Here is a 26,256-nt window from a genome sequence, read left to right as displayed (position 1 = left end):
AAGATTGAACAACTAAAGAGATTTGCCCAAAGCACTGCTAACCATAATAGTTAGCAAATACTCAGTATTTACTTTGTACCAGGCACTAGCCTAAGAAATTTAATTGTGGGCACTGTGCCAAGGTTTTTACTATTCCAGTTTAATCATTAGAACAATTATTTAAGGTAGGTAGACTTATATTCTCTTTTGAGGATGGGAAAACCAAGGTACAAGAGGTTAAATAACTTGCCCAGCAGTATTCCTTCCTATCACCTGGATGTGAAACTCCTATATAACCTTCAAAGTCATGCCTTCCAAAAATTTGAACCAGCACTTAACAAAAGAAACACAGATGGGCAATAAAATGAAAAGATGCTCAGCATCATTTTCTTCAAGAAAATAAGAATTAAAATCACAATTAGATAACACTAAACACTTGTAAAAATGAAAAACATACATAGACACCCTAACAATACCAACAAGTACTGACAAGGCAGTGGGGATAAAAAATGAAACAGATGCTTTGGGAAATAACTTAGCAGGGGTTTTTTGTTTTGTTTTGTTTTGTTTTTGGTACTGGGGATTGAACTCATGAACACTCTACCACTGAACTACATCCCCAGCCCCTTACGTGTGTGTGTGTGTGTGTGTGTTTTCCTGAGATAGGGTCTCTTTAAGCTGCCACAATTGGCCTTGAACTTGTCATCCTCATGTCTTAGCCTCCCAAGTAACTGGGATTATTATTTATTTATTGGTTTAAAAAATAAATAAACAAATAATTTATGGGAGTTAAAACAGGGGTACTTTACCAATGAGCTACATCCCTAGCCCTTTTTATTTTTGAGGCAGGGTCTCATTATATTGCTTAGGGCCTTGCTAACTGCTGAGGCTGGCCTCAAACTTGCAATCATCCTGTCTCAGCCTCAGGAACTGCTGTGATTACAAGTGTACACAACAGTGTTCAGAATTGGCAATTTCTTATTAAATTAAGTAAAGCAAGAGGATGTAGCTTATTGGTAGAGCACTTGCCGAGTTCAATCCCCAGCACTGCAAAAATTATAAATTAAAAAAATAAAGTTAAGGGCTGGTTCCCAAGGTTCATAAATCTTCTGGAGCCCTTTCCTCCACTGGACCAGCCAAAAAGCACAGAAGTCTCTAGCTGGAGCCAGCCTGGCCAAGGAGCAGCTGCCTTAAACTCCTGGTCCTGAGTAGCTGAGATGTGCCACCACTCCTGGCTTCCTTTTTTTTTTTAATTCCAACTTGAGTGAAGATGATTGTAATTTTTCATACTATCAAAGAGTAAAAGGATATAAATATGTTTATTGTCATCTTTTTATAAATTGTGAAATGTATATTTTAAAAAGTTAAACATGATATTCTTTTTTTTTTAAGTAACTGTGGAAGATGTCTTTTTTTTTTAATCTTATTTATTTAATTATTTTAGTTGTTGATGGGCCTTTATATGTGGTGCTGAGAATCAAACCCAGTGCCTCACACATTCAAGGCAAGTACTCTACCACTGAACCACAACCCCAGCCTATATGATACTCTTAAAGCCAAGGAGTCAGGGCTGGGGATCATAGCTCAGTTAGTAGAGTCCTTGCCTCCCATGCACAATCCCCAGCTCCCAAAAAAAAAAAAAACAGCAAGGAGTCTCTTCCTAGAAATTTGCCCAAGGATAAAGAAACCAAAGGATTTCATCCAGGGGATGAAACTCACATAAAAGACTTCTTTTCATAGTCTCTTAAGTCAGATAGTGGAAAACCAGAAAGAAATCAAATTTTTTTTTTAAATATTTATTTTTTAGTTTTCGGCGGACACAACATCTTTGTTTGTATGTGGTGCTGAGGATGGAACCCGGGCCACGCACGTGCCAGGCGAGCACGCTGCCGCTTGAGCCACATCCCCAGCCCCAAGAAACCAAATTTTCATCAACAGATGTGGCTAGGCACAGTGGCACACATGTCTAGTTCCAGCTACTTGGGAGGCTGAGGTGGGAGGATCACTTGAACCCAGGAATTTTTGAGACCAGCCTGGGCTATGTAAGAAAAAAACATTTCAAAAAAGAAAGGAAGAAAAAAGAAAGAAAGAAACTTTAGTATATCCATACAACAAAATATTATTCATTAGTAAAAAGGAACAGCAGTGGGGCTGGAGCTGTAGCTCAGTGGCAGAGCATTTGCCTAGCATGTGTGAGGCACTGGGTTTGGTCCTCAGTACCACATAAAAATAAACAAATAAAATAAAGGCATTCTATCCATTTGCAACTATTAAAAAAAAAAAAAAAAAAAGGAACAGCAGCATGGTGGTACACACCTGTAATCCCAGCTATTAGAGAGGCTGAGGGGCTGGGATGTGGCTCAAGTGGTAACGTGCTAGCTTGGCATGCGTGCGACCCGGGTTCGATCCTCAGCACCACATACAAAACAACGATGTTGTATCCGCCAAAAACTAAAAAATAAAATATTATTAAAAAAAAAAAAAAAAAAAGAGAGGCTGAGGCAAGAAGATTGCAAGTTCAAGGCCAGTCTGGGAAACTTACCAAGACCTTACTTAAAATAAAAAATAAAAAGGGCCAGAGATATAGCCAGTGGTAGATATGGTTTCCCCGGGTTCAATACTCAGTACTGCAAAAACAAAAACATAAATAAAAATAAAAATATTTAATGTTTTAAAATTCCAAATGGCTGGGGATATTGCTTAGTAGTAAAGTACCCAGGGTTTGATCCCCATTATAGACAGATATGAGGAAAACAAGGGCTAGAAGTATAACTCAGTGGTAGAATTCTTGCCTAGCATGTGAGGCCCTGGATTTGATCCACAGCAGTGAGAGAGAAGGAAAAAAAAAAAAAAAAAAAAGGAACAAACTTCTGATACATACAACATGGGTAAATTTTCAAAACATTTTGCTAAGCGAAGAAAGCCAGATATTCCATTTACGTGATACTGAAGATTGAACCAGGGCTTCATGCATGCTAAGCAATGGTCTACCTCCAAGTTATATCCCTAATCCCCAATTTTTTTTTGGGGGGGACAAGCTCTCCCTTAATTGCCCAGGCTGGCCTTAGAGTTTCAATCCTTTTGCCTCAGAAAATAGATCTGTGCTTGTCAGGAGCAGAGGATGACAGGAGGAGAATGACACAAGGGAAGTGGAACTATTTTGGGGTGATGAAACTATTCTATATATTGACTGTGGTGGACTTTATACATTTTTGGCAAGATGAATTTAACTATGTACCTCAAAAGAGTGAATTTTACTGTATATAAAGTATACTTCAGTAAGCCTACTTTAAAAAAAAGGCAAAAATCCTATGGAATCAGACATGGTGGCACATGCCTATAATCACAGAAACTCAGGAGGCTGAGGCAGGAAGATCACAAATTCAAGGCCAACCTGGGAAACTTATTGAGACCCTGTTTCAAAATAAAAAATAAGGGCTGGGGATGTGGCTCAAGCGGTAGCGCGCTCGCCTGGCATGCGTGCGGCCCCGGTTCAATCCTCAGCACCACATACAAAGATGTTGTGTCCGCCGAAAACTAAAAAATAAATATTACAAAAAATTCTCTCTCTCTCTCTCCCCTCTCTCAAAAAAAAAAAAATAAAATAAAATGACTAGGGATGTAGCACAGTGGTTCAGTACCCTGGGTTCAAAAAATAAAATAAAATACTATAGAAACTTCTAAAAACCATCTGGCTTAATCAAGATTCCTTTGTAGTATTTCCTATACTTGCTATTTCCAATCTTTCCTCTTTCATTAAATTGTTCTGTAGTAAAGTATAAGATACAAACATAAAAGTACAAAAATCATAAGCATGCCACCTAACAAATTAGTGCAAAGTGAATGAAATCATGTTAAGATCAAGAAATAGGGTACTTGGGCTGGGGTTATAGCTTAGTGGCAGAGTGCTTGCCTAGCACATGTGAGGCACTGGGTTCGATCTTCAGCACCACGTAAAAAAATAAATAAAATAAAAAATAACACATACACATACACACACACAAAAAAAAAGAAATGGGATACTACTAAGCCCCCAAAAGTCTTTTTCCAATGCTCCCCAAAATACTATCTGTCCCTCCTCAGAGATAATCAACTACTCTTCTGATTTTAACAACATAGATTTAATTTTGATCATATTTGACCTTTATACAAACAAAATGACACAGTGTATGCATTGTCTACTGTCTGGCTTCTACTGTTCAATATTATGTTTGTGAGATTCTTCCATATTGTTAAGTGTGGCAATAATTCATTAATTTTCAGTGACGCATTTATTAGTATACCATATTTTAGTTACATGTCCTAACTTTGACAGAAATTGGGGTTGCTTCTAGTTTTGGGCTATTATGAATATGGCAACTACAAACAAAAATACAGTCTATATATTGGTATATGCTTAGGAACCATTAGATATATAGCATGCAAATATTCAGCTTCATAAATAACTGCTTAACCAGTGCTTCAGAGTGGTTTTACCAATCTATAGTACTACCAGCAGTACATGATTCCTGCTTGCTATTCTAATCTACATGTCCCAAGAATTTAGTTCAACACCCAGTCCTCATTATAAAATACAACATGTTCAAAACAACTTCTGATCTCTTTCCAAAAACCACCACAAAAATTGCTCCAATGATAGCCTTCAGTCAATGACAGCTACCTCCTTGCAGTTGCTCAGGCCAAAACAAATCATCTTTGACTTTCCCTCACCTCACCTCTAATCAGTCAGAAAATCCTATTTGTTATATATATATATATCCATAATCTCACAACTTCTCACCAACTTCACAGCTACTATGCTGATCCAAGCCACTATCATCTATCATCGAAATTACTGCAATAACTCCCAAACTGGTCTCTTTGCTTCTATATGTGCACCTTACAGTTTTTCTCAACAGAGCATCCAGGTCATAGCCTGACACTTTTGTGCTCAATATCTGTAATATTGCCAGGTGCAGTGATCCACACCTGTAATCCCAGTGACCTGGGAGGCTGAGGTAGGAGGATGGCAATTCAAAGCCAGCCTCAGCAACTTAGGGATCCCCTGTCTAAAAATAAAACAAAAAAGGTTGGGGGTGTGGCTCAGTGCTCAAGAGCCCCTGGGTTCAAGCACCAGCACACATAGATACACATAAAAATCTGTAATATTTCCCCATTTCACTCCGAGTAAAAATCAGAATCTTTATGATTTGGAAGATCCCTTCATTTTCTTCTCCCTGCTCTCTTTACCTAACTTCCTTCCCTAATCAACACCACTTGTCTTCAGCCAAAAGTCTTGCAGCAGACTAGATTTTCTCGCTTTAAAGCCTTTGCCTTGGGGCTGGGGATGTGGCTCAAGAGGTAGTGCGCTCGCCTGGCATGTGTGCGGCCCAGGTTCGATCCTCAGCACCACATACAAACAAAGATGCTGTGTCTGCTGAAAACTAAAAAAAAAAATAAAATAAAATAAAATTTAAATAAATAAATAAATAAATAAAAATAAAAATAAAGCCTTTGCCTTCTCTGCCAGGCATTGTTGCACACATTTGTAATCCCAGTGACTCAGGAGACTGAGGCAGAAGGATACAAGTTCAAGGCCAGCCTCAGCAATTTAGCAAGCTTCTGTCTCAAAATAAGAAAATTAAAAGGGTGGGGATGTAGCTCAGTGGTAAAGCATTCCTGGGTTCAATATCTAGTACATCTAGTACAAAAAAAAAAAAAAGTTCGCTCAAGATTCAAGTTTCAGGGCTGGGGATGTGGCTCAAGCGGTAGCGGGCTCGCCTGGCATGCCTGCGGCGGCCCGAGTTCGACCCTCAGCACCACATACCAACAAAGATGTTGTGTCTGCCAAAAACTGAAAAATAAATATTGAAATTCTCTCTCCTCTCTCTCTCTCTCTCTCTCTTAAAAAAAAATTAAAGAAAAAAAAGATTCAAGTTTCAATCTCTCAATGAGACACCACAGCTATCATCTTTAATACTGTCCACTCCACTGCCTTCCCTGTCTTCTTTCTACTTCTTCCCATTGCATTCATCACCTTCTAACATACTATATTTTCATTCTGTTTATTCTTTCACCTTACAACTCCATAACCAACATAAACTCCAGGAAGGTATAGATATTTCTTTTGTTCCTTTTTTAAAATATTTATTTTTTAGTTGTAGTTGGACACAATACCTTCTTTTATTTTTATGTAATGCTGAGGAGAAACCCAGGGCCTCACATGCGCTAGGGGAGCGTTCTACCGCTGAGTCACAACCCCAGCCCCTTTCTTGTGTTCTTTGATGTATTCTAAGCAAAAAGTAGGCACATACCTGGCACTCAAATATTCCCAGTACGAATAAATGAATGCCCTTTTTATCAGGAGGACAAACTAATTGTTGTCACTGCTGCAGAATACAGATAATATATTTCAACAAGTCTTCATAATGTGGAATTTTAAAATTCTCTGTCAAATAACTAAGTGATGATAACCCAGACAAGCAATTACACCATGAGGGAAGAGATTAAAACACTTCTTTATGATAAGGCAGAGGAAATTTCTTTGAGACAATGTGAATGTTCTGGTCTCGTGGTCAGATCAATAGTAGGGCTTGTCAAGTAGTTTTGACACAGTTTGCTAATTTTACACAATTTCTCAGTCATCTTTAAAAAGCTGACCTCCAATATTTATTTTCCTTTAAGCAAACAGCAAAACCTAATTGCACACTCAGTTACCCAGTCTTTTCAAAAGAAAGGCGTGCCCAGCATGTTTCGTGTAAGGGATCTCCCTCTTTTCCTGGCTACCCAACTCTGGATAATATCAGCTTGACTCAGTCCTTCCACTTCTCCAGCCTCTTCCCAAGAGCCCAAGGTCCCACTCCCTTGAACCTGGCTGGCACAAGTCAAGGATTATTAGAATGAGATTACAGGCAGGTATGGGTAAACATCGGGCAGGGTACTGAAACAGAGTAGGGAATAACATAGAGGCCGCTAGCACCCGATCTGCCAGCGATTTTAGCCGGAGGAAAGCAGCCAGAAGACTTCGGGGCCGACACTCACCTCCCGCCAAGAAGGAGCGCAGCCAGTAGAAGTCGCGACGGGCTGTAGGCCCTCCGGCCCCTGCCGCCTGCGGCATGGCGGGAGGGGTTTCGGCCGCTGCCAGGGCCGCCGCCGCAGCCATCAGGACCACAGTCACCGCGGGGACGTGGGTTGCCAACTTACAAACCACGGAACAGAACCATGGCTGGTGCCTGCAGTGACAGGAGGCCGACCGCCGAGCTGGCGGGGCCGAATGATTCCAGGTGCGGCGCCCGCTGATGGCGTAACCCAGGGGCGGAGCCTCGGTCACTCCCCAAGGGGTCCGGAGTGGGGCGGGGCCTGAGGGAGACCGCGATCTCTTGGCTGGTCTCTCCAGCGAGCCTTGCCCCACCTCTCTACTCCCCTATTTTTTTTTCTTATTTGGGGGTATTGGGGATTGAACTCAGGGGCACTCAATTACTGAGCCACATCCCCAGCCCTGTTTGTATTTTACTAGAGACAGGGCCTCACTGAGTTGCTTAGCACCTCGCTTTTGCTTTCAACTCACAATCTTCCTGCCTCAGCCTCTGGAGCTCCTGGGATTAAAGGCCTGCGCCACTGTGCCTGGCTTCTACTACCCCATTTGCAGTGTTTGTTTTTATACTGGGGATTGAATCCAGGGTCGCTTAACCATTGAACCGCATCCCCAACCTTTTATATTTTTAATTTTGAGACAGTGTCTCACTAAGTTGCCTTGGGTCTTACCAAATTGCTAAAACTGGATTCAAACATGTGATTATCCTATCTCAGTCTCTCATGTCACTGGAATTACAGGCAACTGCCAGGCCTGCTTTGCTTTTCAGGGCGGAAGATGGAAAGGGTGGCTATTCAGGGACCTGTCAAAACCCACTACCTGCCCAGACTCCGCACATACCTGTAATTTCAGTGGCTTGGGAGGCTGAGACAGGAGGATCACAAGTTGAAAGCCAACCTCAGCAAAAGCCAAGTGCTAAAAAACTCAGTGAGACCCTGTCTCTAAATAAAATTCAAAACAGGGCTGGGGATGTGGCTCAAGGGCCAAGTACCCCTGTGTTACCTCCAGTTACCTTCTCCCCCCCCCCCCCCCGCAAAAAAAAAACACTACCTTAAAAAGCTTTCCCATTCTTTGGCCCATATTGAGTTGTAACCACCCATTGAGATGCTTTCTAACCTCCATAAAATGCACCCTTTCCAGAATCAATCTTCAGCTTCTCATTCTCTCCAAGTATCTCTTCGCTTACTATTCCAACTCTGCTTTCTCAGAGCTCCTCATTGAATTTCAGTCGCTGCCCTCCATAAGCTCCACTAAGATTCCAATGTGCCCATGCTACATTTGCGCAGGCAGCAAGGGACAGACACACATACACACACACACACACACCCTGAAGTAGCTCTAAAGCTAAACAGGTTATTCTTTCTTTGGGACCCTAGTCATTAAAACAAGCTAGTTTGTAACAGTCATCCACTTCATACTTTGAATATAGCCCTTGATGCTCTGTCACGGTGACTTATTTTTTTAAAATTTTTTAATTAATTATACATGACAGTAGAATGCACCTTGCTAACCATATATAATGGAGTATAATTTCTCATTCTTCTGGTTATACATGATGTAGAACCCCACTCGTTATTAGTCATATATGTATATAGGGTAATAATGTCTGATTCATTTTATTTTTTATTTATTTATTTATTTATTTTAGTTTTAGGTGGACACAATACCTTTATTTTTATGTGGTGCTGAGGATTGAACCCAGTGCCTCACGTGTGCTAGGCGAGCGCACTACCACTTGAGCCACAACCCCAGCCCCAAGATTCATTTTACTATCCTTCCTATCCCCAGTCCCCCTCCCCTCTCCTCACTCCCCTCTACCTAATCTGAAGTAAGTCTTTCTTCCCTAGCCCCCCACCCCTTATTGTGAATTAGCATCTGCTATCAGACAAAACACTCAGCCTTTGGTTTGGGGGACTGGCTTATTTCACTTAGCATGATATTCTCCAGCTACATCCATTTATCAGCAAACACCAAAAAACAACCCAGTCAATAAGTGGGCTAGGCTGGGTGGGGTGGCTCACACTTATAATCCCAGTGGCTCTGGAAGTTGAGACAGGAGGATCTCAAGTTCAAAGCCAGCCTCAGCAAAATTGAGACGCTAGCAACTCAGTAAGACCCTGTCTCTAATAAAATACAAAACAGGGCTAGGAATGTGCCTCAGTGATTGAGTGCCCTTGAGTTCAATCCCTGGTACACCCCTCCCCTAAAAAAATGGACTAAAGAACTGAACAGACACTTCAACAGAAGAAGAAATGCAATTGATCAACAAATATATGGAAAAAATGTTCAAAAGATTTTCCTAGGTCTGGGGTTGTAGCTCAGTGAAAGAGTGCTTGCCTGGCATGTATGAGGCACTGGGTTCAATTCTCAGCACCATATACAAATAAGTAAAATAAAGGTCCATCAACAAGTAAATAATAATAATAATAATAATAAAAAGATTTTTCTAATCTTTAGGAATTAGAGAAATGCAAATCATAATTACATTAAGATTTTATCTCACCCCTGTCAGAATGGCAATTATCAAGGGCTGGGGGTGGGGGAGGGGAAGGGGATTAGCAAGGATGGTGGAATGTGATGGACATTATTATCCAAAGTACATGTATGAAGACACAAATTGGGTGTCAACATACTTTACATACAGAGATATGAAAAATTGTGGTATATATGTGTAATAAGAATTATAATGGGGAAAAAAAAAACCAAAGTACATGTATAAAGACATGAATTGGCGTGAACATACTTTATATACAAAGATATGAAAAATTGTGCTCTATATGTGTAATAAGAATTGTAATGCATTCTGCTGTTGTGTATTTGAAAAAAAATAATATCAATTAAAAAATAAAAGGATACAGGATACACGGCTGGGGATATAGTTCAGTTGGTAGAATGCTTAACTTGCATTCATGAGGCCCTGGGTTCCATCCCCAGCACCACAAAAAAAAAAAAAAAAGAATAAAAGAACACAAACAACAGCCAGATGTGGTGTGGTGGTATGCCTGTAAGCCCAGCAGCTCAGGAGGCTGAGGCAAGAGGATCACAAGTTCAAAGCCAGCCTCAACAAAGGTGAGGAACTAACCAACTCAGTGAGATCCTGTCTCTAAATAAAATACAAAATAGGGCTGGGGATGTGGCTCAGTGGTCAAGTGCCCCTGAGTTCAATACCCAGGATCAGAAAAAAAAAAACACAAACAACAATAAATGTTGGTGAGGATGTGGGATACACTCATACATTGCTGGTGGGAATGCAAATTGGTGCAACCACTATGGAAAGCAGTATGGAGATTCCTCGAAAAATTTGAAATGGAACCACCATTTGGCCCAGCTATCCCACTTCTCATTTTATACCCAAAGGATACTATAGTGATGCAGCCACAGCAATGTTTATAGCAGCTCAACTCACAATAGCTAAACTATGGAACCAACCTAGGTGCCCTTCAACAGACTAATTAATTAATTAAATTTTTTTAATTTTAGACACACACACACACACACACACACGGGAATATTACTTAGCTTTAAAGAAGATTGTGACTTCCACATGAGAAAAAAAAAAAGATTGTACTTAATGCATTTATTTATTTTTATTTATTTATTTTGCTAGGGATTGAACCCAGGGCTTTGTACATGTGAGGCAAGCACTCTACCAACTGAGCTATATCCCCAGCCCCCTCAACTTATTTTTGAAAGGATTTGTTTCTTTCTTTTCCTCTCTCCTTCCTCCTCTCTAATCTTTTCCCCTTTCTGATCTCTGAAGAAACAGGATTATCTTTCTTCTCAATCCTTGGCAGAGTTACCTGTCTTTGAGCCAAGGAAAAGTAATTCAAACTTTGGGGATGGCAACAGAAGATCTCAGAAATAACTTATCTCCCAAATTAACAACTCCAGTCAGAACATGTGAAATGTAGCCTTTGAATCACCCATCTAAAAGCCCTCTGCTCCCCTTGATGGGCAGAATCACAGCCTCTGGGATGGAAGTCCCTGTGTGTCTCCTTTGGTAGCAAAGCAATAAAACAACTTTATAATTTTTCTCAAAAAACATTTTATCATTATTGGTTTGGCAATGGGGACAAGGACTCCCCAGGGAGTGGCACAAACTTGTAATCCCAGCGACACTGGAGCCTGACACAGGAGGACCACAAGTTTAAGACCAGCCCCAGCAACACAGGGAGACCTCTCAGTAACTTGGTGAGACTCTGTCTCAAAATTTGAAAAACATTAAAAAGAGTTGGGATGTAGCTCAGTGGTAAAGTGCCTCAGGGTTCAATCCCTAGTATTAAAATAAATAAATATTTTAAAAATAATAAAAATCAAAGGCTGGGTTTGTGGCTCAGTAGTAGAGTGCTTGCCGCGAATGTGTAAGGCACTGGGTTCAATTCTTAGCACCACATATTAAAAAATAAAATAAAGTCCATTGACAACTAAAAAAATTTTTTAAATAATAATAATAATCAAAAGCCCCCTTAGGGGGCTGGGGATGTGGCTCAAGCGGTAGCGCGCTCCCCTGGCAGCACCACATACAAACAAAGATGTTGTGTCCGCCGAAAACTAAAAAATAAATATTAAAATTCTCAAAAAAAAAAAAAAAAAAAAAAGCCCCCTTAGGGTAAAGTTGATTTAAAATACTAATCTTCTAGAAATTTGATCTTCTATATTTAAATGAAGGTATACATGCCAGGCACAGTGTCATAGGCCTGTAATCCCAGTTTCTCAGGAGGCTGAAGCAGGAAGATCACAAGTTCACAGCCATCTCAGTAATTTAACAAGGCCCTAAGCAATTTGGGAGCTCTGTCTCTAAATAAAATATGAAAAGAGCTGGGACCTAGATGTCCATCAATAGATACATGAATAAAGAAATCATAGTATATATACACAATGGAATATTACAGAGCATTAAAAGAGAATAAAATTATGGCATTTGCAGATAAATGGATGGATTTGGAGAATATAATGCTAAGCGAAGTATGCCAATCCCCAAAGGCCAAATGTTTTCTCTGATTAGTGGATGTTGGGGATATCTGATTAGTGGATAATGGTGGGGGGGGGTGCATGGGAAGAATGGAGGAATTTTGGACTGGGCAAAGGGGAGGGTGGGGAGAGGAGGGCGAAGGCGGCAGGAAAGATGGTGGAATGAGAAGGACATCATTACCCTATGTACACATAAGATTGCAGGAATGGTGCAACTCTATGTTATGTACAACCAAAGAATGGAAATGCTTTGCTCTATTTTTTAGAAAATATTTATCTTTTAGTTGTAGTTGGACACAATACCTTTGCTCCATTTATTCACTTTTATGTGGTGCTGAGGATTGAACCCAGGGCCCTGCATTTGCTAGGCAAGCACTCTACAGCTGAGCTACAACCCCAGCCCCTGCTTTGCTCTATTTGTGTACAATGAATTGACATGTATAACTAAGTACAACAAATTTTTTAAAAATGGAAAATAAAAAAAGGTGCTGGGGATGTGGCTCAGTGGTTAAACTCCCATAGGTTCAATTCCCTCCAGTACAAAAAAAAAAGATATAAAATCTATATAGGATCTTGATTTAACATTCAAGCTGCCATCTTAAATGTTAACCCCCATCTTACGAGATATTTTCACTTTCCTGTACTTCCTCTTACCCCAACTCCCCCCACTCCCCTTACTGACCTACCCCAGGGTACCCTAACCCTAAGCCATCCCAGAAGGACCAACCTCTTTGCTCTGGAAGAGCCGTGATACCATCACTGTAAGCCAATCCCAGCTATTCCCCACCCATCTAGCAAGCACCCTGCAGCCTATCCCATAGGGCCACAACCACAACTGCAAACCCCTACCCCACAAAAGCTCCACACCTGGAAGTCTCAGGGCCCCTCTCTCTCTTCTCTATAGAGAAATAGCCTTTATCTGTCATCTTTTTTTTTTTAATATTTATTTTTTAGTTATAGGCGGACACAACATCTTTGTTGGTATGTGGTGCTGAGGATTGAACCCGGGCCGCACGCATGCCAGAGGAGCGCGCTACCGCTTGAGCCACATCCCCAGCCCCTATCTGTCAGCTTTGACAAACAAATTTTCCTGTGGATCTCTGCCTGGTCTCCCTTCATGATCTCCATCCTGTCCCTCATTTCTCTTGCTTTCTCACTTTCCTTTCAATCTATCAACAGATGAATGAATAAAGAAAATGTGGTATAAAATTTTAAAACTAAAATATGGCATTTGCAGGAAAATAGATGGAACTAGAGACCATCATGTTAAGCAAAATAAGTCAAACTCAGAAGATCAAATATCTTGCATTTTCTCACATATGTGAAAGCTAGAGAGGAAAAAGAAAGGGGGTGGATATCTTAAAAATCAAAGAAATTATCATTATCAGTACAGAAAAAGGACCACGGGATGAGAAGTGAGGAGGGAGGAGGAATGATTATCTGCAAAACTGAATTTTATATCGAACTGGGTTTGATCCTTAGCACCACATAAAAATAAACAAAGGTATTGTGTTCATCTACAAATAAATTTTTTTTTTAAATGGGGCTGGGGGTGTGGCTCAGCATTCACCTGGCACAGGTGAGGCCCTGAGTTCGATCCTCAGCACCGCATAAAAATAAATAAATAATTAAAAATATTAAAAAAAAAAAGAAAAGTGTGGCTGGGGTTGTGGCTCAATGGTAGAGCACTTGCCTAGCATGTGTGAGGCACTGGGCTTAATTCTCAGCACCGCATATACATAAGTAAATAAAATAAAGGTCCATCAACAATTAAAAATTATAAAAATTATATATTTTTTAAAAAGGAAAGTGGATATAATATGACTGACATAACAGTGATCCATTTTATGCTTTGAATATAAACCTTGCAGCTCTGCAACTGCAATTTATTTATTTATTTATTTATTTAGTAGTTGTATATGGACAGAATGCCTTTATTTTATTTATTTTTATGTGGTGCTAAGGATTGAAACCAGTGCTTTACACATGCTAGGCAAGTGCTCTGCCACTGAGCTATAGCCCCAGCCCCCAAAATTTTTTAAAAATTAATTATTTATGTATTTATTTATTTTTGGTACTAGGGATTGAACACAGGGGGCACTCAACCACTGAGCCATATCCCCAGCACTATTTTGTATTTTATTTAGAGACAGAATCTCACTGAGTTGCTTAGCTCCTGGCCATTACTGAGGCTGGCTTTGAACTTTTGATCCTCTTGTCTCATCCTCCTGAGCTGCTGGGATTACAGGCGTGCACCACTGCGCCCAGATAATTTAAAAAAAAATTAATTTTATGTTATTTTATGTTGCCCAATCTGGTCTCCAAATCCTGAACTCAAGTGATCCTCCTACCTCAAACTATCAGTAGCTGGAACTATGGTGTGGGCCCTGTGCCTAACTGGACATCTCCATTTGTATATCTAACTGGCATCAATTTGTCATATTCAAAATTTAATTCCGGATCTTCTCTCCCAAACATACTATTCCTACAACCTTCCTACTTATCAATAAATAGCAACTCTATTCTCAAGTCCGCAAACCTGAATTTCCTAATTAGTCTCCCTGCTTTCTGTTGCCCTCTGCTGTCTATTCTTAGCATAGCATTCAAAACAATCCTTTAAAACATAAAATATGTGAGCTCTTATCCCAAATCCATGGAGAAACCACAAATCCTTAAAAAAAAAAACGACTCCCTTCAGTCACCCCAGCTTCTTTGTTGTTCCTCATAAACACAAAGCAGTCAGCCCTACCGGAACTTGGTACATGCTTCTCCGTCTGCCTAGACAGATTTCCCCCTAGAAGTTTCATGTAATTTTCTCTTTCCTTGATGTTTTAAGACTTTACACAAATGTCACCTTCTGATGAAAACCTTTCCTACATGTGATATTTAAAATTATCACTCATTTCATTCTCATTGCTATCACAATTCACACTTATCTCTATTTTAATTTTTTATTTTATTTTTATAGCACTTATCAGCAATTTATATATAAGCAAACACACTAATATATATATATATATATATATATATATATATATATATATATATATAACCATATTATATAGATTTTTTTTTAGTTTTCCTGCAACTGAATGTATGCCCAATGAAGACTGGGATTATCTGTTTTGTTCCGTGTTATTTGCAACTAAGTGATAAATAAAAAGTATACTTAAAAATTAATGCTTCAATGGGGCTGGGGATGTGGCTCAAGCGATAGCATGCTCTCGCCTGGTATGCATGCGGCGTATAAATATTAAAAAATTCTCTCTCTCTCTCTCTCTTTTATTTTTATGTGGTGCTGAGGATCGAACCCACATCCCCAGCCCTCTCTCTCTCTTTAAAAAAAAAAAAAAAATTAATGCTTCAAGCCGGGTGCGGTGGTGCAAACCTATGATCCAAGCAGCCTGGGAGGCTGAAACTGAAGGACTACAATTTTAAAGCCAGCCTCAGCAAATTAGTGAGAGACTCTGTCTCAAAAACACTGGGACCAGGCACAGTGGCACATGACTGTAATCCTAGCAGCTGGGGAGATTGAAGCAGAAGGATCCTGAGTTTGCGACCAGTCTGGACAATTTAGGAAGACTTTGTCTCAAAATTTAAACAAAAAAATTTTTTAAATTTTTTCAGTAATGAGGATTGAATATAGGGGTGCTCTATGTCTGAATCTTATCACCAGCCCTGTTTTTCTTATTTTGAGACAGAGTCTAAATTGCTGAGGTTGGCCTCAAATTTGTAATCCTCCTGTATCAGCCTCCAGAATTTCTGGGATTATAGGTGTGGGCCACTATGCCAGCTCAAAATAATTTTTTAAATTTTTTTTTATATTTTTTTTAGAGAGAGAGAGAGAGAGAGAGAGAGAGAGAGAAAGAGAGAGAGATAATTTTTAATATTTATTTTTAGTTCTTCGCGGACACAACATCTTTGTTTGTATGTGGTGCTGAGGATCCAACCTGGGCATGCATGCATGCCAGGAGAGCGCGCTACCGCTGGAGCCACATCCCCAGCCCCAAAATAATTTTTTTTTTAAAAAGGGGAATGGTTGCTGGGAACAGTGGTGCATGCCTGTAATCCCAGCGGCTTGAGAAGCTAAAGCAGGAGGATCCCAAGTTCAAAACCAGCCTTAGCAATGGTGAGGTGCTAAGCAACTCATTGAGACCCTGTCTCTAAATAAAATACAAAATAGGGCTAGAGATGTGGCTCAGTGGTTGAATGCCCAAGTTCAATTCCCATACCAAAATTAAAAAAAAAAAAAAAGTCTCTTTAAATTGCAGAGGGTCTAGCTAAATTGCTGAGGCTGGCTTTGAATTCACCATCCTCCTTATCCTCACAAACCACTGGGATTACTGGGATTACAAGTGTGTGCCATCATGCCTGGCTGAAAAAACAATTTTTTTTAAAGCTGATTTCAGTGACACATTTCTCTTGGTGGCATACTTCTGTAATCCTAGATACCGAAGGGTGAGGAAGGAGGATCACAAATTTGAGAATAGCCTTAGCAATTTAGCAAGGCAGTGTCTCAAATTTAAAAATTAGGAGAGAGACTAAGGCAGGAGAATCACAAGTTCAAAGCCAGCCTCATTAACATAGTGAGGTATTAACATTTAGTGAGACTCTATCTCAAAATAAAAAATAAGGGCTGGGGATTAAAGGGAAAGGGAGGAAGGAGAGATGGATAAGTGAGAAATGAAAGACAGAGACCAGATCAAGACACACATGAGAGTTTATTTGTCAGAGCTGACAAATAAGGCAATCTCTCTATAGGAGAGAGAGGCAAAACAAGCTTGAGTTCTGGGACTTTTATGGGGGAAGCTCAGAAATCAGAGCCAGGCTGATCCTAATGCAGGCGGTTTGGGTAGAGTTGGTAAGAGGGAGTGGTTAGTCTTTCTCAGAATCGCCCTTGGGCAGGAAAATGAAACTTTTTTCTTAAAATGGTGGCTTTCACTTAAAATGGCCATCCAGATGCTAAGCAAGGACCTTATAAGGATATAGCTCAGTTGGTAGAGTGCTTGTGTTGCAAGCCCTGGGTTCAATCCACAGCACCACAAAAAATAAATAAATAAAATAAAATTTAAAAAGGACTCAGGATGTGGCTCAGTCATTAACTGACCTTGGGTTCAATCCCTGGAACAACAAAAGTTAGCTGGGGCAATAAGGTCAAGCTAAGGGGTCATCTAGGCTTGGTATGCACGAAATAAAACAAACAAAACATAGATAGTAGAGAAGAAGGAACTAATGATCTAATAAATAAAGTTTTAAATAAGGCATTTAAGATACAAACCAGAGCAGCTCATTATTAAAGTTTTTTTTAAATGCTTAAATAGGGGCTGGGGATGTGGCTCAAGAGGTAGCACGCTCGCCTGGCATGCATGCATGCCCGGGTTGGATCCTCAGCACCACATACAAACAAAGATGTTGTGTCCGCGAAGACCTAAAAATAAATATTAAAAAAAAAAAAATTATCTCTCTCTCCCCCTTCTCTCTCTAAAAAAAAAAAAAATGCTTAAATAAGTAGTATGGAGCCAGGCATGGTAGCATGCACTGTTATGCTCGAATTATTGCGAGCTAGCTCGGTCCTCCGTGCACACACAGCAACTGGTGACACTGAGAGGCCCTGAGCCCAGGGTTTGCAGCACTCTTTGGGGAAGGCAGGGACTTCACATACATTATAGCATCTCTTAGCAAAACATTACACACCGCAGGAAAATCATAAAACAACTCTAAAACATGATTAGCACATTCACTGGTGGGAACAAGTTGGGTAGGGGTGATTGGCTAGTACAAGAAGGGGATTCATTTGAACTGACTGGCTTAGGCCACGAGGGGTGTACAAGCTGAACTACAGGGTTTCCAACATGTTATCAACCACCATAAACTACTGGGAGGGTCAACTGGCATCCCAGGTATTTTCCCAATCTCATGCTGATTGGTGGCTGCTAGGGGGTTGCTATTGGTCCCCACCTAGCCTGACTGAGTGAGGAACACCTGGGGAAGCAGATCTCTCCTGTTATTTGTAGATAAACAACTCAGCAGGGTGGGTGTGTACCTAGGTGTGTTCTGTGGGTCTTTCCTAGGACAAGGGTCACGCCCCCTTCCTTGGACAGGCTTTGCTCTGAAGTAGAGACTGGTTTTTCAACACCTGTAATCCCAATAATCCCAGTGGCTCCGGAGGCTGAGACAGGAGAATCAGAAGTTCAAACCCAGACTTAACAATTCAGTGAAAGCTTATGCAATTTAGCAAGAGCCTATCTCACAATAAAAAAATAAATAAAAAGGGCTGGGGGGCTGGGGATGTGGCTCGCCTGGTGTGCATGCGCCCTGGGTTGGATCCTCAGCACCACATACAAATAAAGATGTTGTGTCCGCCGAAAACTAAAAAAAATAAATATATATATATTTTTTAAAAGGGATGGGGATGTAGCTTAGAGGTAAAGTGTCCTTGGGTACAATCCCCAGTATCAAAATAAAATATATAAAGTAGCATGGAGACTTTAGGGTCAAACTTAATGGGCGACCAAATAACATAAAAGGTAAGAAAGGACATATTAATGTTGTTGATGAATGGAAGGAAAGGTAAAAGGTATAAAGTTACCATTTAGAAACTTATGGCTTGAAGGCTTTTTCTGACAGTGGCACAATGAACAACTTTGAAAGTGAAAACAATACAGGCTTAGAAGAGGTCTCATGGACCAGGAGGACATGATGGCTGTAATCCCAGTGGCTCAGAGGCTGAGGCTGGAGGATCACAAGTTCAAAGCCAGCCTTAGCAATTTAGGGAGTTCCTAAGCAACATAGTGAGATCCTATCTCAAATAATACATATAACAGGACTGGGAATATACCTTAGTGCATCCAGAGACTCTGGGTTCAATCTCCAATATAAAAAAAAAAAACAAAAACAAAAGTAATATCTGTGACACTTATTTACAACTGTGTATCTGGTTATGTGGTGCTATGGATTGAACCCAGGACCTTGATGCATATAAGGCAAGCTCTCTACCAACTGAGATATAACCCCAGCCTTTAAATTACATTACTTGTTAAGAATTATGGTTGGTGCTGGAAGAAGTCGAACTTATTAGAAAGGCATTGGGGGTTGTTTTGAGGGGAGGGGTCTTGTTGTACACAAGGTTCATATAGGTTAAAAATGTTTCAAAGGTCACCTCACATCTGAGGGTGGGCCTGTCTGCAGCCTAGTTCAAAGGTTTAGCCCTAGGCAAGTCTGAGATCTAATTAACAAAGGCTTCCCAACTCCATTTTAAGTGCCCAAACCAATGCTAGTTCATTTGGACTTTTTTCCCTTGACAAGATGTTAAGATTTTGAGGTCAATAGAGTCTCCAATAAAATTCTATTGCTTGTGAGGATTGCGGGGCCGTTGATTCGATTCTCAGCACCACATATAAATAAAACAATAAAAGGTCTACCAACAACTAAAAAAATAAAAATAAATTTAAAAAAAGAAGAAGAATTCTACTGCTTGCAAGAAGGAATAGGACGATGAGCCAAGTGCAGTGGCCCCCATACATAATCCCAATAACTCAGGCTGAGACAGGAAGATCGAAAGTTTGAGGCTACCCTGGGCAATTTAGTAAAAGCCTGTCTTAAAATAAAAAGTAAAGGGCTGGAGTTATGGCTCAGTGGTAGAAGCACTCGCCTAGCATGTGTGAGACACTGAATTTGATCCTCAGTACCACATAAAAAAAATTAGTAAACAAAATAAAGGTATTTTTTACAATACCTTTGTTTACTTATTTTTTAATAAAGGTATTGTAAAAGACACTTTTATTTTGTAAAGATATTTTTAAAATAAAAAAAGTAAAATAAAAGGGGCTGGGGTTGTGACTCAGTGGTAAGGCTCCCCTTGGTTCAATTCCTGATGAGAGAGAGAGAGAGAGAGAGAGAGAGAGAGAAAGGTTAGCATGGAAGTTGCTGGACAAAGCATAAAGGAAGAAACTGGCCCATTCTTGTGATAGGAGGCAGGGAAAGAGACTCACTTTAACTGCATTTAGAAAGTTCTAGATATGGGAGGATCTGGTCCTTTTGGCTGGCAGTTGACTATAATAATAATAAAAGACTCCAGGCAGTGGCACAGGTTTATAATCTCAGTGGCTCAAGAGGTGGAGGTAGGGGCTGGGGATGTGGCTCAAGCGGTAGCACGCTTGCCTGGCATGCGTGCGGCCCGGGTTCGATCCTCAGCACCACATACAAACAAAGATGTTGTGTCCGCCAATAACTAAAAGAAATAAATATTTAAAAAAATTAAAAAAAAAGAAAATAAGAGGTGGAGGTAGGAGGATCTCCAGTTCAAAGCCAGCTTCAGCAATTTATCCAGGCTAAGCAACTCCATGAGACCTTGTCTCTAATAAAATACAAAACAGGGCCTGGGCTCAGTGCCCTGCCAGGAGTTCATTTCCTGATACCAAAATAATAATAATCATTATTATTATTATTTCCGTGATCATAACTGGAGTGTATATTTATACTCTAAAGTTACTGTGAAATATGCTAATTCATCCCCCCCCCCAGTTCCTTTCAAAACCAATTTGTTTCCAGGCACAGTAGTCTCTGAGATTACAAGTATGCTTGTAATCTCAGAGACTCAGGAGGTTCAGGTAGGAGGATCACAAGTTCAAGTACAACCTGGGCAATTTAGTGAGAAATAAAAATAAAAAAGAACAGGAGGTCTGTAGCTCAGTGGTACAGCACTCCTATGTTCAATTCATAGCACCACCAAAAAAAAAAAATTAATTAATTAATTAAATTTATATTAAGAGAGAAAAAAATGGTGTGTGTGTGTGTGTGTGTTTTACTGGGAATTGAACCCTGGGTGCTCCCTGTCCTTTTAAAAATTTTACGTGGGGCTGGGGATGTGGCTCAAGCGGTAGCGCGCTCGCCTGGCATGCTTGCGACCCAGGTTCGATCCTCAGCACCACATACAAACAAAGATGTTGTGTCTGCCGATAACTAAAAAATAAAATATTAAAAAAAAAAAATTTACGTATTGGTGGGGTGCAGTGGTGCAGGCCTGTAATCCCAACAGATCAGGAGGCTGAGACAGGAGGATTGAGAGTTCAAAATCTTGGGCTAGGGTTGTGGTTCAGGGGTAGAGCGCTCGCCTAGTATGGGTTCCATCCTCAGCACCACATAAAGATAAATAAAATAAAGATATGTGCCCAACTACAACTAAAAAATAAGTATTAAAAAAAAGAGAGAAAGTTCATAGCCAGCCTCAGCAAAAGCAAGACACTAAGAAACTCAGTGAGATCCTGTCTCTAAATAAAATACAAAAAAATGTCTGGGGGACTGGGATTGTGGCTCAGCGGTAGAGCACTTGCTTGGCACAGGTGGGACCGGGGTTTGATCCTCAGCACCACATAAAAATAAAGAAATTGTGTTGTGTCCATCTGCACCTAAAAAATAAATATTAAAAAAAAATGTCTGGGGATGTGGCTTAGTGGCTGAGAGCCCCTGAGTTCATTCCCTGGTAGCCTCCCCACCCCCCAATTTTTTTTTTTTTTTGGTGATGCTGGGGATGCAACCAAGGGCCTGTACATGGGAGGCAAGCACTCTACCAACTGAACTGTATCCCCAGCCCAGCCCCTTAATTTATTTTTTGTGGTACTAGAGCTGTAATGCTTTACAAATGAATGACATTTCTAAACACTTTAATTATTATTTTTTTTTACTTTCATAGTTTTTGGTACTAGTAATTGAACCCAGGGATGCTTAACCATTGAGCCACATCCCCAGCCTTTTTTATTATTTTGAAACAGGGTCTTGCTAAGTTGCTTAGGGTCTCACTAAGTTGCTGAAGCTAGCTCCAAACATGCAATCCTCCTGCCTCAGCCTCCCAAGTGGCTTGGAATACAGGTACGGACCTTGGTGCCTGGCTTTGATTTCCTTTTTCTTCTACATTTTCCACTGGTCTTGTTTTTTATCTCCTGCACGTGTTGTGTGTACTCTTGCTAAGAAAGAGTTCTACCACTGAACTAAATCCACAGTCCCTACCCTGTGTATTCTTGATACTCTTCCAATTCAATTTGGTAATTTAAATGAGAAAAAGATTTTAGGTCTTTGTGTGGTACAAAATGAAATATATTTGGTCTTTATCCCCAGATCTTGTCAGAGTTTCTAAAACCCTTGGAATTTCCTGATAGGAATGTCTTTAGTTATTCAGAACAATTCTCTTTATCACAACTGAGTTTATGTTAATGAGGAGATTTAGGGTGGGCTGCTTAAATAGCCCCAGGGTAGGGCTGGTCACCAGAAATGCCAAATGATTAGAGGATTGGAACTTTCAGCTTCAAGCACCAACTTCCAGCAAAGTGTTGAACAAGGAGATTTCTTAAGATCTGGATTGCTTAAGAAGTATAAGTACTGGAAGGGGAATGGGCTCAGAGAGGGCATTGGAGCTCCTTCACCTCCCCACCACTCATGACCTTGCCTGTGTATCTCTTCACCTACTGACAATCTGTATCTTGTATAATGCATAACTCCTGCAATCCTAAGTAAAATGCATCCCTGGATTCTATGAGCCATCCTAGCAAATTATCAAGTCCAACATGGGGGTTTGTGAAAACCATGATTTACAGGTAACTAGAACCACAGGTTCTGGGATGCAGCAGTTTGTGTCAAGTGGGGCAGTCTTTTGGGACCTAGCCCATATCAGAATTTAATTGAAGGGGGGGGGATTGAATTTTAGTAGTCCCACCTTACCTTCAGGGGATATGGTGTGGGACCCCCCCCCCATGCTAAAAATGCAGATGATACTAAACTCTTTTTGTGTTTTTCTTATGCATGCATATCTATGATGAATTTTAATTTACAAATTTAGCATAATAATTAAGAATTATTAATATTAAAAGTTAATCAATTACAATAGGACTAATAATATTTATTTGAAATTTATGAATTATTTCTGGAATTTTTCATTATTTTTGGACATTGGCCAAGGGTAACTGAAAACACAGAAAGAAAAGCCATGAATAAGGGGTGACTACTGTACTCTGAATGCAGTTGTTCTGCATCCTCAAATTGAACCAAGCTCAGATCAAAAATGTTGGGGAAAATTTGCACCTGTACTAAATATTTACAGACTTTCTTTTCTTGCTTATTTCTTTTCTTTTCTTTCTTTTTTTTTTTGAGAATTTTAACATTTATTTTTCAGTATTTGGTAAACACAACATCTTTGTCTATATGTGGTGCTGAGGATCCAACCCCGGCCGCACGCATGCCAGGCGAGCGCGCTACCGCTTGAGCCACATCCCCAGCCCATTCCTTGCTTATTTCTAAAGAAGGAATTATAACAAGTATTGGCAGCCTGGTACAGTGGAACATGGCTGTAATTCAGCCACTTGGAGTCTGAGGAAAGAGAATCACAAATTCGAGTCCACCTCAATTTAGCAAGGCCCGGGGGCTGGGGATGTGGCACAAGCTCGATCCTCAGCACCACATACAAACAAAGATGTTGTATCCGCTGAAAACTAAAAAATAAATATTAAAAAAAAATTCGCTCTCTCTCTCTTTAAAAAAAAAAAAAATTTAGCAAGGCCCTAAGTAACATAGCGAGATTTTGTCTCAAAAAATAAAAAGGCATTGGGGATTTGTCTCACTGGTTAACCACCCTGGTACAAAAAAAAAAAAGGAATATTTACAAAACATTTACCTTGTCTGGTGTAAATATTTTACACAAGAAATTATATATAGTGTATACAACCAGAGATATGAAAAATTATGCTCTATGTATGTAATAAGAATTGTAATGCATTCCACTGTCATATATAAATAAAAAATTTTAAAAAAGAAATTAGATGTATCTAGAGATTATTTAAAGTATATGGGAGATGCTAGGTGCTATGACACGTGCCTGTAATCCCTGAACTCCAGAGACAGGCTTAGGCAGATCTCAAGTTCAAAAACAACTTAGGAGGGCTGGGGATGTGGCTCAAGTGGTAGCACCCTCGCCTGGCATGAGTGCGGCCCGGGTTCGATGATCCTCAGCACCACATACAAACAAAGATGTTGTGTCCGCTGAAAACTAAAAAATAAATATTAAAATTCTCTCTCTTTCTCAAAAAAAAAAAAAAAAAAAAAAAACAACAACCTAGGAAACATTGCAAGACCCCCACATCAAAACAAACAAAAAAGTAAAAGGTTACCAGAACCTAGGAGCTGGGACCACCTGTAAGAATTGGAATTATGGTGAAGGCCTCCTGGAGGAGGTCAATACCACTAAAATGAGGAGCCACTGAGAAGGCAGGAAGACATACCCTGACTTTCGGTCTCCCAGCCTTGAAGCTCTCACAGGTGTTTTCCACTGGCTGAACTCAATAGGAAGCCAGTCAGCCAGGGAGACTGAGGAGCATGGCTTGCAGGACTGCAGCTGAGCAAGGAGGGACATGACTATGAATAGATCTAAGAACAAGGGCAAATGACTGGCACTGAAACAAGAAATGCCCCATTTGTATCCTGATTTGAATCACCCATGAGCAAAAAGACATGTCTTTGATACAATCAGAAAACTTGAATATGTATTGGGTGTTGGATAATAATAAGGAATGATTGATTTCCTAAGGACTGATTATTTCTAATGTATTCTCATGAGTTAGAAAGGCATAGTAAAGAAAATCTGGGGAATAAATTAAGTGATATTGGCCAAATTGCATTGTTCAGACCTCACTTATGGGCTTATGGGAGTTCTATGTAGCTATTTCTACTCTTCCGTTTGTGAAAAATTGTCTAACAAAAATTAAAAAATGAAAAAAAAAAAGTAAAAGGGTAGGTGTGCATAAGTTACATGCAAATGTAAACAGTGGTCCACTTTATACTTTGAATTTAACCCTGGCTGTTCTGCCCCTGCAACTTATTTTTAAAATGGACATGTTTCTTGGGCTGGGGCTGTAGCTCAGTGGTAGAGCCCTTGCCTTGCAGGTGTAAGGCCCTGGGTTCAATTCTCAGCATCACATAGAAATAGATCAATAAAATAAAGGCCCATCAACAACTAAATATATATATATATAAATATAAATATATATATAAAATATATATATAAAACTTTTGGGGCTGGGGTTGTGGCTCAGCAGTAGAGCGCTTGCTTAAAATGTGGGAGGCCCTGGGTTTGATCCTCAGCACCACATAAAAATAAATAAAATAAAGGTATTGTGTCAACTACAACTAAAAAATATTTATTTAAAAAATATTGGGCTGGGGATGTGGCTCAAGCGGTAGCGCGCTCGCCTGGCATGCGTGCGGCCCGGGGGTTCGATCCTCAGCACCACATACAAACAAAGATGTTGTGTCCGCCGAAAACTGAAAAATAAATATTAAAAAATTCTCTCTCTCTCTCTTTAAAAAAAAAAGATCTTAATATATATATATAAAAGATCTTAATATATATATATAAAACCTTAATATATATATATAAAACCTTTTAAAAAATAAATAAATAATAAACAAATAAAGATATTGTGTCCAATTACAACTAAAAAATATTTAAGACAAAAATGGACATGTTTCTTCTTCTCTCTCCCTGCTCCTCCCTAATCTATCTCAGGGAAAACAGGATTGCCTTTCTTCCCCATCCAAGGCAGAGTTATCTGTTCCTGAGTACACAGCCACTATAGAAAGGAAGTAATACTGACTTTGGGGATGGTACCAGAAGATCTCAAAAATTACTATCTCAAGTGAATTACAATTCTAGACTGAGAACACATGGAACGTCGCCTTTGAATCATCTTTTTTTAATTTTTTTTGAGTTGTTGTCAGACCTTTATTTATTTTAAGTCGTGCTGAGAATCAAATCCAGTGCCTCACACATGCCAGGCAAGTGCGCTATCACTGAGCCCCAGCCCCAGCCCCTGAATCACCTTTTAAAAAGCTCTCTGTTCCTGCTGATGGGTAGAATCACAGCCTTTGTGACTGGAGTCCCCTGTCTTTTTTCTTCTTCTCAAAATTGCATCATTGTTATTGGATTGGCATATTTTTATTTTGGAGGGTGCTGGAGATTGAAACTCAAGGGTACTTGACCACTGAGCCACATCCCCAGTCCTCCAGCCCTATTTTGTATTTTTTATTTAGAGATAGGGTCTCACTGACTTGCTTAGTGCTTGCTTTTGCTGAGGCTGGCTTTTTTTTTTTTTTTTTTTTAACTTTTTAGTTGTAGATGGACAAAATATCTTTATTTTTATGAGGTGCTGAGGATCAAACCCAGGGCCTCATGCATAGGAGGCAAGCAGTCT

General features: G+C 39.9%; 1 protein-coding gene across 4 annotated transcripts in view; it reads right to left on the bottom strand.

Annotated features, from left to right (window-relative positions):
- Slc25a16 (solute carrier family 25 member 16) overlaps positions 1–7,212 on the bottom strand; it is a 42,931-nt gene extending 35,719 nt beyond the window's left edge. Inside the window, exon 1 of one of the 4 annotated variants that reach the window (XM_071611222.1) lies at positions 7,000–7,212. In XM_071611222.1, the coding sequence (XP_071467323.1) occupies positions 7,000–7,120 (121 nt within the window). In that variant the 5' untranslated portion in view covers positions 7,121–7,212. Of the gene's footprint in view, positions 1–2,295; positions 2,317–6,999 lie in introns of those variants that run through there. The other 3 variants (XM_027931301.2, XM_071611223.1, XM_071611224.1) reach the window with 3 other exon arrangements.
- Between the last annotated feature and the right edge of the window lie 19,044 nt (positions 7,213–26,256).

This window comes from Marmota flaviventris, chromosome 4 (genome assembly GCF_047511675.1).
Source record: "Marmota flaviventris isolate mMarFla1 chromosome 4, mMarFla1.hap1, whole genome shotgun sequence".
Classification (NCBI taxonomy): domain Eukaryota; kingdom Metazoa; phylum Chordata; class Mammalia; order Rodentia; family Sciuridae; genus Marmota; species Marmota flaviventris.
The sequence above is the reverse complement of the archived record's forward strand: the minus strand, read 5'-3'. Positions and strand labels throughout refer to the sequence as shown.